We start from the raw sequence: 17,234 nt of genomic DNA, 5'->3' as shown, positions 1-17,234 counted from the left end.
GGATAACGTCTAGCGTTGATATAACCTACCTGAAGATCTGGGGGAGCTCATTTGTAAGCTGGGGGAGGTTATTTTGATAGTAGAAGCTATAGTCGAGGGTACAACCACGGAGGAGCCTTGTATAATCGATGCAGCTCTGGGAAACAGCGTGAAGTCCTTTGGTTCATATTTCTCGCCTACGTTCTCCAACCGTTTCAGGTCTTCGTCGAAAACTGAACGTTTGGCCATCACAGATTTGACAATTTCCGAAGGTTGGACTTCTTTCAGATCGAAATCCAACAGTTTGTGCCTCAGTCGGAACTTTTCTCTGGTAGCATCGAGCTTGGCCAAGGCGTCACCGCCGGCAGCGCTCAACGCCCTGCTGCCTGACCATTTCTCGTACTTCTCGTCCAGAGACTTGATCCTCTCGTCCAGAGAAGGGCTCGGTGGATTCTCGCTGTCGCTCGAGTTGGAACTCAGGCTCGGCGGCCTTGGAGGCGGCGACGCAGGAGGCGGCACGTGGACCGGACTCGTCGGTTTTGGGTTCGATATTCTCGGACTGGTTACTGCGGCCGGCGGGCTGGATATGACGATGTCTTTTTGGCCTTTAATACCAGCGACGGACACGCTGCCCCTTCCCGGCACCTGGGACGCAAATCTGGGGAGAGGAAGGGTTAAGGGGCCGTTTCTCTCCCTTGGTACTCTTCGTGGTTCACTGGGTTGAAAGTTCTCCGGTCTCTCGTCGCAGAGTGGCGTGCCGGGTCTAGAACCGCCAACACTTTCTGATCCTGAATGATCGTAATGGTGGCTTCTGGAACCGCTGTCACTGCCGCCCGTCTTCCTCCTCTTGCAAATGCCATGAGGAATGTACGTGTTCCGGTCGTGGACTAAATCCCTCGAGTGCTTGCTGTCGGCCGAAGGTCGCCTGGAATGATGCTTCAGACTGACGTCTGATAACCTCCTGACCTCCATTACCTTCCTGTGATCCCTGTTAGCCTCTATGATGACGTCTGTTCCTATGGCGTTGTCCAACAGCTCCAATTTCAGCCGTTTCTTCGATACTATGTGTTCATCACCGGAACTTGGACAATCCTCCAGTTGCTCGAGCAGGTGGACTCGTTCTTTCTGCAGGTTCCTTATGTCTGGCGGCGCATAAGGTACGGTTCCGTGGTCTACGGAAGTGGCGGTGACAGCAGATCTGCTCTCGATTACGTCAACGTGCATGGGGCTCTCGTGGTTGTTGTAGCTGTAGTCCGGATCGTAGGGATCGTCTTGGGACGCAGCCGAACCCTGGCTGTATTCATCGTAACTGCGAAAATGGCGGTCGTTTACTTCGCCACCTTCGTAGTAGTCGTTGAATCGGCCGATACGCGATTTTGTAGTGGTGGTGGCTCTTGGAGTCACGTTTCCTGGAGTACCTGGCGAAGGTATAGCCGAGGCTACTTGACTAGCTGCGATGCTTGAACGACTGCTGTAGGAGGAGGTCCTGGGCCTTGTCGGAGTGTCGTACCTGTAATAAAACGGACGTTATCTTCCTTCTCTTATTTGAACCCCGGAGCATTTGACTTCAGTTTAAAAGGAAGAAGACGTAAATAGGCAAAACGCTGTTGAATCAAAAACTTCCCCACAAAGGGTGAGCTCGTTATCAATAAGTCTTCACCAGATGAATTAATAACTTGACAGATCAGCTAAGGATGAAGTTGCGAATTGAAATCCTCTAATTATAAATCCTGAATTTCAGAATTTAGTATAAGACACATTATATTCATTGAAACACGCTCAGTTAAAATCTATTGAAACGCTTGACCTTTAACTGCTAATCAACAGTGACAGATTAGAGCCAAGATTACTTGGCTTCAGAACTAGTTTCGGTTTGTCATAGTGAGTAGTAGGTAACCAGTCTTATCGGTTGACTAACGTGGTGCACGGTTTTGTTTTATTATTGGTTCCCACAAACAATAAACTTTTTTCCACTTTCTCAAACGAGATATGGAAAGATATCTAATCAATAAGCGATACGTTTGAAGTTTAATAATAATGAATATCGAAAAGTAAGAGATATGTCTGTCCAATGAGTAGGTAGAGGAAAAATCGATAGCAGTATCTCATTGAAATATTAGCCATCTTTGGCGACGAAGCGACGGTTCTCTATCTGTCGGCGATATCCTAATAGCTATTTTATCTATGAAATAAAGATTCATCAAACTTCTGGATTTATTGTTATGTGAACCGACTTGCGACTTATTTTGGTACAACATACAGTAAGTAATTTCAAATGTTTATGTTATGGTGTAGCAATGCGAACAACGGCACTTTGAGGCGCACCCTATTATATTAAAATCTGCACATCCGATAGCCCCACATAAGACCTTCTCCTAAAATTAACTATTAATCAATTAATTCGCTAAGATTTGTTTAGAGAAAGAATTTTTATGTATAACTCCATAGAAGTTTGGCCACGATCTGTTCAAACCGTAACTGTATGTGGCAAGATCAACAAAGGCCTAGCAGTGGATTATTTCTGAAGTAAACTATATTTAGTACATTTCCTCAATTAAAGCACCAAAGATGATTGTGAATGATAACAATGGAATGGTTAGATGAAGCCAAATGACAGGGTGGACGAGGGTTACATGAAGGCTACTTTTCAATGTCGATGAGGCAGGAAAATCTTCACGACCAACAACAACTGTCTACATATTAGTTTATTCACAGGATAATGATCAAAAAATATAGGGTATGTGATTCTTACCTGGCGAATCTGGAAGAATCGAAACTTCTGGAGGCGGAATCCCTTCTCTCCTCACCCCTGTCGACAACGGGAGGCGCCTGTTTCTCCAGGTGCTCGTAGAAGGACTGCTGACACTCCCTGCTGGCGAAATCGACTTGGATCTTGTTGCCCTTCAGGCTGTAACCACGCATCTTGCTGACCGCCGACTGGGCACCGACCATTTGCTCGTAGAAGATGAGCGCCTGGCCCCTATCCCTGTCGATGCTCACCTTGCTGATGGGCCCGAATGGATCGAACTGCATTCTCAGGTACTTCTCGTTCACGTTCTCCACGATCCCATCCACCCACACCACGTTCGTCGGCATCGACTTGCCAAAGCCCAATTTGATACGGTTGTTCCCTAAATGTTCTCCGTCCATTTTCCTGATGGCTTTCACAACACTCACTATGTCCGAGTATTGACAGAACGCGTACAGACTCACATTACCCTGGTTCTTGATGTCGATCTCGATAATCTCCCCGAATTGGTCGAAGTGTTTCCTGAGGTCCGAGGCTGTCGTGTCCTTTTCAAGGTTCCCTATGAAGAGGGTGCGCGTGGCCTTTGGGTGAAACTCGTCTATCTCGGCCTCGTACGGCCTCAGGTCGTTGTCTTCGACATCGAAGCCCTGGTAAGAGGCCACGTCGATTTTGCATCCGAAGAACAGTTTGTCGTAGCTGACCTCCAGAGCCTTCTCCACGTCCTCCGGCTTCTTGAAGCACACGATGGCGTGCCTTTCCGAATTTTGACCGACCACTTTCACGGACGTCACTTTGCCGTGCTTCTTGTACTCGTGGTAGAGACCGTCTTTCAACGACGTATCGGAGGATCTAAGGGGTAGGTTCCTAACACAGATAGCTAATGGTCTCCTATCGTCAGAGTGAGCTAAGTGGCTGTTGGCGGCTGTTCTTCTCGATTTAGGGGTACTGGTCGAGCTAGTTCTAGAGGTAGAAGAACTCGACGAGCTACTACTGCTCCTAGACCGCGACCTGTAACGAAAATCAAGCGTGAGTGTGATATGCGCGAAGCTGATGCATCCTCGAAATCTCCAAAAATGTATCTCTTATGGTTGGTCAAGCGCCGATCCCGTCTTCGTGGAGAAATTAGATCGCTCTCCTCCAACAATACACTCGACTTCGGTGCAAATAGAGCAGCGACTATGAATAGCTCGGATTCAATTGTCGCCGCAATCTGAAAACTCTTTCAACGCTCAGTATCTGCATTAGGTGACAAAGGAAAGAGAAAAAGGCATTGCGATTGGAGTATGAGGTGAATGGACTGAAATGAAATTAGTCCTGATAGGCGCTACAGCCTGCAATGAAGTGAAATGAATTGCGTTAGTTGAGGAAATGATAATGTTCGTTAAATCCACAAAGGTGCTTAACCATTAGTTTTGCGAGGAACGGAAACTACGGTTCTGCTATTTTGCGAGAAGAATGAACCGACATGAGGTAAATTATATCCTGCAACGTTATCGAGTAACTTCTTCTTCCAGGCGCATTTCTTGGTTACATTTCAAATTTTTAAGTTGTCAGTACCGTTTGTCTATGTATATCTGTCAGTTATACGCAACACAGGGATGACAATCAAACGATATTATCTACTAACATATTTCAAAGCAAAAATCGAATTGTTATCGACTATATTAAAAAAATTTTATTGGTTACTGTAGTATCGCAGGCGTCCAAATATTCGCATTTTACGGTTTAGGAAACCGAAGGTTGACGAAATTTTAATGACAATTGAGAATGTAATAATAAGAAGTTCACATGACCTCGTATCATCAACAACTGTCGACCGTTATCGACCATAACCTGCGAGCAAATTTCCATAGAAATTAATGGACTTTTGCGAGTGTATATCCAAACTTAAAGACATACTCTTTGTTCTCCACATTGCCGGCCCAGCGATAAAACAACCCTCACGTCAGTAAACGATCTGAAAAATTCCTAAGAAAGGATGAAATTTCTCTTAATTCATTTCTTTCCTGACAGTCATAGATGATCGGGAGAAAATTAAGGAGTTTTGACAATCGATGTCACGATTATGACGATAGGTTAAAATCGGCATGACAGAAGATAGGATGACCGGTCACAGAGCAGGTTTTACACTTAAAACATAGATATGACCATAGATATTCTATGATGACCAGACTCATCATAGAATATTTTTTTTGGCCTCGGTATTTATGAATTATCATTATGTTTTACTTTGTTTTTTTAGATCTCCAGGACATATAAGTAAGACAACGATTTCTCTACCTCTCACTCGAACGTTTCGCGAAATACAACCTCGAAATCGGCGACGAATGCCTCAATGGTCCAATTTCCTCGTATTCAACGGTCTGGCATGCCGCTTTCGGTACCGACCAACATCTCCATCCCCGTTCCGTATTTACGGCCACATCGCTAATTAAAACCGACGTACTTCCGGTGACACACTCGAATCCGAATATCTCAGATGCCTTCGGCATACTAATCAACGAGTTTTAGAGATGAAAAACCACCGCCAACGTCACGACGAAGGAGTTTAGCATCCGTAAAGCATTGTTCTCCTGCATGAATTATTTATGGGAGGGGTATTTTTTTTTTACAAAACCGGCTAGGAAAAGTGAATTTTAATAACGTGTTACGCATGTTGTTTGTAAGAATTCAATAGTACATTAGACACCTGATGATGTTATAGGCAGACGAAACAACAATAAATGAACACGAACATTGAGGTTAGTAGACTTCCACTAAAAAATTAAATCTGTGTTTCTGTCAAGACTCAATAAATCAATAAGTTTGGATTACTCGTAGTTTGGAGAGATTATTACTAACGCTAGTAGTAATAGTAATTGAAGCGTTAGTCAGGATCTAAAAGATTCAACCAGATGAAATTTCGTACATTTATGTTTCTATGTTATATGTTACTAAAAAATTACTAGTTCACAGAGAGAATTAGTAACGCCTTATTTCAATAATAACGAAGTATATAAAATCAACAATTTAATTCAAGAATGGCGAGTTGGAGCAACTGAATGAAATAAAAATCAATTTTCACTCTTTGACACAAAGTTTTTGAAAATTAGTAATGCCTTCGTAATTTGTTAGTCATGAACCTATGGAATCATGTCCAGAAATGTTCGAGTTACTAACATTAACCAATTTCTACTAGTAATTTAGACTATAATCGTTCGTTAGGAAGGAACAATATTTTTTATTCGGTTTTTCAGTAGTTTGATCGAGTAAATTTCAGTTAGTAAATGATCAACAGCTGAATTACTAACGACGCATTCAGAATACATTAGTAATAATCGTTCGTTAGAATGGAATAATATTTTTCACTCGGTTTTTTAGTAGATTAATCGAGTAAATTTCAGTTGATAAATGATCAACAACTGAATTACCATCGACGCGTTCAGAATACATTAGTAATAATCATACTCGGTTTTTTAATACTTTAGTCAATTGAATTTCAGTTAGTAAATGATTAGTATATAGATCAGCAACTGAATTACTATCGACGCTTTCAAAATACATTAGTAATAATAGTTCGTTAGGACAGAACAATGTTTTTTACTCGATTTTTAGATAGTTTAATACAGTAAATTTCAGTAAGTAAATGATCAACAACTGAATTACTAACGACGCATTCAGAATACATTAGTAATAATCGTTCGTTAGAATGGAATAATATTTTTCACTCGGTTTTTTAGTAGATTAATCGAGTAAATTTCAGTTGATAAATGATCAACAACTGAATTACCATCGACGCGTTCAGAATACATTAGTAATAATCATACTCGGTTTTTTAATACTTTAGTCAATTGAATTTCAGTTAGTAAATGATTAGTATATAGATCAGCAACTGAATTACTATCGACGCTTTCAAAATACATTAGTAATAATAGTTCGTTAGGACAGAACAATGTTTTTTACTCGATTTTTAGATAGTTTAATACAGTAAATTTCAGTAAGTAAATGATCAACAACTGAATTATTATCGACGCGTTTAGAATACATTAGTAATAATCGTTCGTTACGACGTACTCGGTTTTTTAGTAGTTTAATCGAGTAAATTTCAGTTAGTAAATGATCAACAACTGAATTACTATCGACGCGTTCAGAATACATTAGTAATAATCGTTCGTTAGGACGGAACAATGTTTTTTACTCGTTTTTTCGGTAGTTTAATGGAGTAAATTTCAGTTAGTAAATGATCAACAACTGAATTACTATCGGCGCGTTCAAAATACATTAGTAATAATCGTTCGTTACGACGTACTCGTTTTTTTAGTAATTTAATTGAGTAAATTTCAGTTAGTAAATGATCAACAACTGAATTACTATCGAATCGTTCAGAATACATTAGTAATAATCATTCATTAGGACGTACTCGCTTTTTTAGTAGTCAAATCTAGTAAATTTCAGTTAGTAAATGATCAACAACTGAATTTAATTCAGAAAGCATAAAGCAACAGTTGAAGTTTTAATATTACTCATCATTCGACAAAAATACTGAAGGAGCTTTCACAAGCCCCAACTAGTTTCTTCGCTTAATGGGTTATTCAGTCATTGGAACTATTAAAATCTGCCACAGTGTACCTCTGAACACTTATCAGTTCGACTAATTTACTAAATCCACTATTCTGTTGATGTTAATAAGTCAATGATTTTTCAGTTTTCTAATGGCTTAATGAAACAAATCAGGGTGATATCTCGATTGGGGAAATTCAATGCGCAGCAAAGCGCGAATTGTTCGAACTTTAACCCCATCCTCGATAATCTAGCGCATCCTTTCTAAAGTGGAAGGTGGAACACACACAGCAGCCTTATTTACGACATCGGTTTCAAGCGTCCGTTTTGCGTCATAAAGTTTTGAAATACGAGGATGTTAACCGTTTCAAGGACCCGAGGTATTCTTGCATTTTACCGATTGCCGTTCGGAGTTGGCGCGCTTGGAAAATAAACATCGGACAGGAAATGAATTCGAAACCGAAGTTTACGGTCTGTTCGGTTTGCCAATCGCAGAGGAAACGATGAGCCATTTCCGTAAATAAGAAAATCGTGATTTTCATCGTCCATAAATTAATAGATAGAGAAGGATGAGTGTGGACGGCAGAAAAAGCGTTCTTAACACTTCAATTCCAAATTCCACTCCATTTTTTTAACTTTTTTCATATTTTATTCCTCAATTTCCTAACCCCGAAATGAAATGAAAAAAGGTCGACGGGAAAAGACAATGGCCAGATTACAGTCGGATTTTTCAAAAAATTTCATTGAGTTACCTACTCTCAGCCTGTATCGTGAATATTTCAGACAGGCTATAATGCTTTTGTTCGTTTTCAACTCTATTCTTTATGACAAAGGGTATAAATGAAAAGTTGCGAAAAATTCATGTGTGGGTCTTTGATGTGAAAATATTTTTGAGCCGCTCCTGAATATTTTTCTGACTCCTTCCATGTTTTTCTCAACAGACAGATATACTTTTTCAAGAAGAAAATTCTTAAGATTTCATATCAGCAATTCTCAAGATCTCATTGGAGAATATTGCATTGATCTGTTTCAAATTTTCTCATTGGAAACTATGAGTAACGAAACTAACTTGAACTCTGAAACAAGAATCACTTTCAATAAAACCTAATGGGGGAAAAATTCGTAGACTACTACCTCCGAAGGCAATATATTACAATTGAAAGTAATTGGCCACAAGGTTAGCCCTCATAAAACTGACAATTATAAATTATAACGCCGTCCTTCTCAAGCAAACCCTACTTAAGCCCAAAACTCCTCGAGTTCCCATGTGGTGTAGAATAATTTACACCGCTCGACATATGGGTACCTCGAAGGATTAATTATTTTAATTACACATTTGTGCCTGGTGCGGCTATAAAAAGCATTTTTATCTAGAAAAGTGTATCCTAAGCCGTTTATCAAGAAGATAATGGTAATCCTTGAGAATGATCAAGGTTTATGAATGAAACATTTCACTCTTCCATTTTCTACAATGTCTCTAATAATTATTGAATAACTCAGTATTCATATAAGAACATTTTGTCCTATATTAAGTCCTGTCAGTTTTCTGGATTCTATGGAAAAAATTAGAAATTGTCGAATTATAGAAGGCTGTATCAAAGCAGGGGGATGCCCCAAAAAAATGTATATATACATGAAAGACCAACACTATTTATGACAAAGAATTGTGTCTTGAATTTTTCGTAACTATTGATTTACACCCTGTACATAGACATATATGCCATATATATAGTTTTTCAACCTTTTCGCCCCACCATTCTATTTCCTTACTGTCGTGGGGAGAATATGCTGAATTGCCCAAAACTGTAGCGCATTTTCACATCAGAATTTCCCACTTATAAAAACGCCATTCCGGGTAAATTGAAAGAGTCTCAGGGCTCGATTTTCCTCGGACTCGTAAAACTAGCGGACAAGCGATAAAAGGACGTATTAAACCTCGGCTTTTGGCTAGACAATCGCATACACGTCCTGTATATCTGCCATCTCAGCCGCAGAGATAAACAGTCCATAAATAAATACCAAGCCTTGTACAATGCCAAATAGAATCCGCAGACGTAATGGGGAGTTCCCGGATGGACAAGAAGCTTTTCATTCCGGCAAAAAGGACGTATATTGCCCCGTTAAAATATTCATAGACATTGTCGGACGACTGTTCTTGAAGAAACTTTCGTATTTATCGTTCTGGACAGTGAAAAAAAAGGGAAAAATCGATATGCTGGTCTATAAAGATCTTGAGAAATATTGGGAGGACCCAATCGAAAAATAATTTTATTTCCCCCTTCAAATATGAATTAGATTCAACCACTTTTCTTTCAAACAAATAGCTAATATTACAATTATTATAAAGATATACCTATTTATTTTATATCAACAAACACCTAACAGAATTTCAAATATAAAATGATGTCTCCCAATTACAAATCACTCCTGGAACCACCACTAGGAGGACCTTAGTTTTTGTACCAGATTTCATCAAGTTACCTAAGTGGGAGCGCCCACCAAAGTAGCGTAGCACTGACCTGGCTCATACATGACAAAGGCGATTCATAATTTTCAGATATCGCACAACTATGAAGTTCCAGTTATTATTTTGCATCGCCTTTGTCATCTATGTGCCAGGTCAGTGCTACGCAACTTTGGTGGGCGCTCTCCCTAAGCGGAAGCGCCCACCAAGGTAGCGTAGCACTGACATGGCACATAGATGACAAAGGCAATGCAAAATAATAACTGAAACTTCACTCTGATGTGCTATATCGCTACTTTGGTGGGCGCTCTCCCTAAGTGGAAGCGCCCACCAAAGTAGCGTAGCACTGACATGGCACATACATGACAAAGGCGATTCATAATTTTCAGATATCGCACATCAGAGTGAAGTTTCAGTTATTATTTTGCATTGCCTTTGTCATCTATGTGCCATGCTCGGTGCCATGTCAGTGCTACGCTACTTTGGTGGGCGCTCTTTCTAAGGGAAACGTTTGGCAAACTTCTCGTCAGATGAAAGCGGAAATAATCAAGGGTTTCACAGCTATCCAGACATACAGGGTGTTTTCAAAGTTGAGGCTTTTTTTTTGACAGAAGGTAGAAATCATAAAAAGAAGTCGTTTGAGCAAAATTCGTCAATATAAAGTATCCAACCCCTAGAAGTTCGACAAAATTTCATTGAATTTCAAGTACGGGACTGTGGAAGGTGACTCCGGCATCGCAAAAACGAAACAAAACATAAACATATGGCTGGACAAGGAATGGTTCAGAACCAAGTTCATCGGATTAGATGCATCAGGTCACTTTTGGGAGAATCATAATTGTTGTATAGTGCAATTTAGGGTGAAAAAAAAATATAGAAAATTGAGGAAGTTTATTGAAAGTGCTTATGTTAGTTATGTTGAAAAAGTGCTATAATGTTTCCCCATTTCATCCCATTTTAACGACGATTGTTGGAATGTTCGAACAAGAAGATTGTGATGCCCATTGTGAAAAAATTCATGAATAATTTAGACGAATTTTACTGGTGAGATTTTGAAGTATTATTCTATTTTTACACTTGTGTCCCCTAAGTCTCTTCTGTCAGTTGGTATCGAAATGAGCCATTTCATAAAATCGTGCAAGTTATTGAAAAATAATGAGAACAACTAGGCAATTTTAAGTTGCCATTTCATTACCACGTAAATATGGAACGAGCCAATATCCTAAACGAAACCACATGGTCGAATCAGGAGAGAAAGTTTTTTACCACTGCTTTGCGATAATTCTGCTAACAAACGGTCTAGGGTCGTATTAGGATCTATTTTAGTAATAGTTTTCAATTTTTTTTAACTTTGTCATTTTGTATAGGTGATTTTTGGTGCAACGCTTCATTTTGACCAGTTCTACCTTATGTTGAAAAAAAGCCAAATGTAAGGATCAATAAGCTTGTAAGTGCTTGTGGCTCCAAAACTAGACGATTGAGGACTGGGAAAAAGTCTTGATCTCAGAGGAAAGCAGCAAAGTTGTCATCTGACCCTTGTTTCGGGAATCAGGAAGAGGGTAGCTGACAGAACTGAGCTACCGTCTACCTCATTACCTCTGATAGTATGGGTATTTCATGTCTGCTTTACAATGAAATATGAATTGTGTTACTATATCTCGACAAGTAAGGAATTTTTTATTTCGAAAAATTTTCAAGTTAAGAGTCACTAAATAAAGACTTGAAAAATCAATTCATTTTAATTCGAGGGTAGCTCGCCGAACCTTCTTCCGAGTACTGGATCTCAACCACTGAAATCTACCAATTATCGAAGCTGTGAAGTCCCATCCGAACAGTGCTTCTCTCCACATGCGTAGCGTCAATTATAATCATCCAACACGTAATAACATGCCACAATAACCCGAGACCACGCAGCAGACAATCGCACGTAACCTCTTCGGGATAATAACACATTTTCGAAATTACCCCAGGCACGTCATGATTTTTCACGAAGAGAAAAGAAACTGGACGTATGGAAGGCGCTGCCAGTCCTGCCACCTGTTATTCAGTCTAACCGTCTAGTACTTTGACCTGTACGTGATATGATTCAACTTGAGATCGGGCTCAGACTGCTTATGCAACTAGGATACGAGATCCGTCGATTTTAGGGAGCAGCACAATATGCAAATGGGCTGTGCAGAGTTAAATGCTAGATGATAATCGAGCGAAATCGATATTCGTGGCTGAATTGGGAATGAGGGGTATGGCGTTGTGAAATACTAGGTGGTATCTTATACTCACAGACAATAATTAGTAGTAATTTTCGATAGTTGAAGTTGTTTTCATAGCGGGCTTTAATTAGTCAAGTCGTTACAGCAGTTCAGAATATGCGGGTCACTCGAAATAGTTATTTATGTACCAAACTCTCTATTCTGTATTCCCAAAAATGATCAATCGCCCCTCTATCTTGTATCGGTAACTCAGAAAGGAACAGCCAGACTAAAAGTGTTTCCGGACGAAAAGTGTATGCGGACGAAAAGCGTATGCGAACGAAATGTACATGCATTTCGACTTTTCGTTGGGAAACTACTAGATAAAATGTAATTTTTTGTTTAGGTCGATATGAAAAGCATTTTAATATCGCTTTTGAAACATAAAATGCTCGAATTCAAAGCCAAGTGGCAAGCTCCAGCTCCTGTGAAGCTGTGTGTGTAGCTTTTGTTTGAGGGCACGTTAAAAGTCGCAGTTTTGAAGCTGTTGGGCCCATTTTTGAAAAGGATTACCCGCTCGTATTCGCGGTGTTATAAGCTAATAGATTTTGGTGAAAATCGAAAGAATCATTTTTGAAAAATATACAGGATGATCTTTGACTAGTACAAATATTTTAACAGTAGATTCTTGGAGACAAGAGAAACACTTTTTTTCTTCATAATTTTTTCCGAATCGGCTCGGTTTAAAAGATACACCTCGGGTTTCATAAAGCTTGATCGGCGAATCAACGATTGATTGACGAATAGACGTCAATTTGTTTTCAATCGATAATTCAGTTATGATCATTCAGCATATCACTCTTGCATCAAATTATGATGTTTGTACATCCATTCAATTATTCTCAATTGCTACATCTTCAATATACTCAGAAATGAAAAGATTTCAGTGATTTCGTTCTAGAAATCGAGCGACTATCAAATCGTTGATAGGACAATCAAAGTTTATGAAACCCGCTGTTAAAAAAACCATAAAAATTGTTGTTTTTAGTTTTATCTCACAAACGGTTTTATCGAATGAAATGAATTTCCGAATGCAGTTTTTCATTTATTTGATTAATCTTTTCCGAATACAAGATATCACCTATGTGTTTCAATTTTCTTATTATGATCATTACCTACACGTACCATAAAAATACCAAAAATTCAAAGAACCCAACTCTTGAAAGTGAGTTGGGATATGGACTATTAAAACGTATTGTATAATAGAAGTATTCTTCATATGTTCTCGTATAATGCGTATAATGTTCAAAAATTAAAAAGTATCTGTGAAATTGAAAAATCGGGTAGTGTCACAGATTTAGCTAGTTATTCTGAAGTTAATTTTGTTTTTCCAGTTGTAGCTCAGCCGAGGGCTCAGCTCATGAAATCTTAAAATGGCTGTATCTTTTTATCAGGGCCGAATAAAAAAAATGGTATAGAAAAAGTGTTTTTTTTTTACCTTAAGTATCTACTATTAAAATATGTGTACGAGACCCACCCTTTATATGGTGGGGCACGCAATTTTAAATCTATCGATGTGAAATTTTGCTAGAGTGCATATCACTATCATAGAGATGATAGATGTCACTAAATGTTGTTTTTTAGTCGTCTTCTTGGTTATTTAAAAATGATTCATTATCCTACTCTCAATTCTGAAGAAATTAATGTAAAGTTCATATTTTAGACCTCTTTCAATTTAATACTTTATCGTTTAATGTTTGTGCGAAGTGAGGCAGTGAAGTTATTGAAGTGAATATTTGTAATTTAGTATTTGGCAATAATTATTCTGGTAGGCAGAAACGTTGAATCCAGGTTGAAAGTAGATACATCCGCTTTTTTTATATGTAATATAAAATTTTTCTTTGAATGCGAGATATTGCAAGTGCGCAGAAACCCTTCCCGATTCACAAAGCTGTGGCTTCAGAAGTACCATTCTGTTTGAATCTTTAGGGAAATCGCCGTTGTTTGTAAGATGGTCATGAAAGCGACCTGAGGCCAAAATCATGCACCTATTGTAAACAAACCTAATGGTTTGAAAATTTGCCAACTTCGAAGACGATTCCTCGAATGATTGACGATTACGTAAATACGAGCATATGCCAACTGAAAATTGGAATTTCAACGCAAACGAGGTATTCACTGACCAATATAGCTCTTTCCACCGACATAAAAACGAATATATACACATATTCGAGATAACTCCGTTACTTGAAAAAACTTTCCCTATTAATAAAGTTCCTGGTTTAATTTTCCTCGGCAAATTCCGAGCTAAAACGAAAATTGCGACTCAGACTAGGATTTCCTGATCTGATATACAACGAAGGAAATTCGAAACCGCCAACCGGAAAAATCCAATTAATAATTTCCCCATTACGAATTTTCGGGGTTACAAAGGGTTCAACTCATTCGAAGTTATGGGACTGGATCCTGACTCGGGTCAACCCTACCCTGGGCAGTTTTTATTCATGCTTAATAATCATAAGAATACAGTTCCAACTCCAGCTTATCAAAGGCAAATGAATGAAGCCAATATCAGGAAGAAGTAGGTATTATGATATATTCTTTACAAATCGTTTCATTAAAGAAATAGCCACTGAATGAAAAGCAGTACAGGAGTTATAATTTGTTTTTCTCTCGTTTTTAACCATTTTTTCTCAGGATATCGAATTTATCAGATATAAATCTTAGATTTAATTGATATTTTTCGTTTATGCATCAAAAATTATTGTGAATAAAATAACTTAACATTCCTGAATAAACTATATGACTTTAGTTTGATTAGTTATTGAGTAAATTCGTAGTAGATATGTACTATTACGCTATCTTTCTGTTTTCGGATCTGGTGGGGGTGATATTGTGAAGTGTTCATTATTGAATTTATACGCTGTCAACGTTAAAAATATCCGAGCCGGCAATGAAACATCACTTTGACTTTTGGCGACAATGTTGTTGAAATAGAGAAAATGTGTGGCACCTAGTTTTAAGAAAACCGTGCAAAATTTCTCACAAATAATTTAAAAAATATTGAAAACTTTGTTCAGTTCGATTCTATGTGAATTTAAATATTGGCAAAAGTGTTATTTCTACTTGGAAGTTTGAATAGACATCTATATACGAGTGAATCTTTCCGCGAAAAATTTGGGAGAAAACAAAGAAAAAAAGGAGAGAAAGTATAAGGATACAATATAAGCAAATGGAAAAGTACAAAAAATACACTTAATTTTGAATAACTTCAAGCCAGAGGGTTTTAAGTAGCACGAATTTCAAATAAGAAAAGAAGGTGGCACAAAGTCGGCACACTTGTGCTTACAATTTTGTGCCACACCCCATGCCATTCTGCCACGTGATTGCATTTTGTAGAGTGGCACAAAGTCCACTCATTTCAAGGTATGCACTTGAAATGCCAAAATGTTTGATCCTGAACTACAACTTTTTCAAACCAACGAAATATGGCATGGCACATTACGGTCGCCTTATTTGGAGACTCTAATAATGCCATCAACTACATTCTTCTATCTTCTTTTGTTTTCGAGTGATAGGACAAAATTAAAATTTCAACTTTGGTTCTTATCTCCGTTTCTATTTGTGCTAGCAGGTTGAAATGAAAATATTATACAGGCCCTTTTTTGATTGCAATCCAGTGGCGTACTATGATTTTTTCCAACAGGTATATTTGCTAAGCTATAACATAAAGATGTGTTTTTTTTATGGAAACAGTAGTTTAAAATGAGTTAGAAAGACTGAGGTCGATGACTGATATATTTCTGAAACGCGAAAAAATGGCGATGCTTTCTAAGTCATTTCAAACTACTGTTTTCATACGAAAAAACAAAACTTTATGTTATAGCTCAGCGAATAAACCTGTTGGAAAAAATCATTGTACGCCAGTGGATTGCTATAAAAAAGTGTCTCAATAATGATTTCATTTGAACATCTTAGCACAAACAGAAACGGAGATAATGACCAAAGTTGAAATTTTGATTTTGGCCTATAACTCGTAAACAAAAGAAGATGTAGTTAATGGCATTATAAGTTTCTCGAAAGAAGAGAACATTATGTGCCATTCATTTTTTCCTATCTCGTTGGGTTAAAAAAATTGTAGTTCATGTATCACCAATTTTGCCCACCCTGTACGTTTACGATACCAAGCCACGCGAGTTTGTCTGATGATATTACAATCAAAAATCTAGTTTTCATGAAAGAAAATTTTTCTGTTACTGATTGATAGGTTGGGCTAGATAAGTTCTTTTTTATTGATGTTCACGACCTAACATCTCGCTGTATTTTTATATTTGTATTTTGAATAAAATATTTGAAAGACAGTATTTTTTTAATTCAAATACACGACTTGAAAACTTGAAGAGATAGTATTTTGTAATTTGTCTTTTAATTGAAGCAAAATATGTCGATACCAGTTCGCATAATTTTCTTTGTTTGAATTGTGTAAAATTTGCAGCGTTTTTATCCGTTTTCGATAATCTAAATACATCAAACCGTACAATTCAGTGGGGGTTATTAGTTTCCAATACCTTAACATAAAAAAACACACCAATCTTACCTTAGCGACGTACCAACCAAAGGAGAGGAATAAACAAAAATTTAAAAAATAAAAATAAAAAAAATCATTAAAAAAATAAAAAATATTAAATGAACCCTTACCTAGACGGTGATCTGCTAGACGTGCTTCCAGATGGCGACGGCGACCTGCTGCCCGATCTGGACTTGGTTTTTTTCTTTGTACTTTGGTCCGAGGTGCCCCGTCTCTCGCTCCCGACGCCGCCCGCCTCGACGCCCGTCGCCGCGGTCGCCGCCGCCGCCGTCGTCGCGTACCCTGTTTCATTTTGACTATTGTAACGTCCACCCGCTCCCGCGCCACCCCCACTGCCGCCGCCACTCTCGTAGCTCCAGGAATTGTTAAGCGTCCTGTGAGATCCACGGTCTATGATGACGTTGTAGGGGCCGTTCCGAAAACCCCGGTCCCTGTTGCGGCTGCGGTTCGTGTCATGGTAGCCGGTGCGGCGGATGAACTCGCCATCGGCTACTCGGCTGTTGTTGCTGCGCTCGTAGAAGCGCTCGCTGAAGGGCCCGTGCTCGTCGGATGAACTAGAGAAGAAAAAACTGGTCAGTTACGTCGCCTGGAACGGGTTCAGAAGATTCGCGGCCCACGAATAGGGCCATGAGGAACACCCAAAATCGCAAAAACGGTCAATCTATATTAATAAAAGAGGATCTATGGTTTACTTCAAAATGCTTTATTGTTCAAACGATCGCACCA

The 17,234-nt window shown here is 38.7% G+C and overlaps 1 protein-coding gene across 6 annotated transcripts in view; it reads right to left on the bottom strand.

Moving 5' to 3' along the window:
• The window catches only part of LOC123316626 (protein split ends-like), a 154,594-nt gene that overhangs the window by 12,528 nt on the left and 124,832 nt on the right, over positions 1–17,234 (bottom strand). For 5 of the 6 annotated variants that reach the window (XM_044902797.1, XM_044902799.1, XM_044902798.1 and 2 more), the window contains 3 exons: positions 16,619–17,062; positions 2,732–3,736; positions 30–1,489 (listed from right to left, as the gene is read on the bottom strand). In XM_044902797.1, the coding sequence (XP_044758732.1) occupies positions 30–1,489; positions 2,732–3,736; positions 16,619–17,062 (2,909 nt within the window). The remainder of the gene's footprint in view (positions 1–29; positions 1,490–2,731; positions 3,737–16,618; positions 17,063–17,234) is intronic. The other variant, XM_044902803.1, reaches the window with a different exon arrangement.

This window comes from Coccinella septempunctata, chromosome 7 (genome assembly GCF_907165205.1).
Source record: "Coccinella septempunctata chromosome 7, icCocSept1.1, whole genome shotgun sequence".
In the NCBI taxonomy this organism is placed as follows: Eukaryota; Metazoa; Arthropoda; class Insecta; order Coleoptera; family Coccinellidae; genus Coccinella; species Coccinella septempunctata.
Note: the sequence above shows the minus strand (reverse complement) of the source record. Positions and strands in the feature narration are given on the sequence as shown.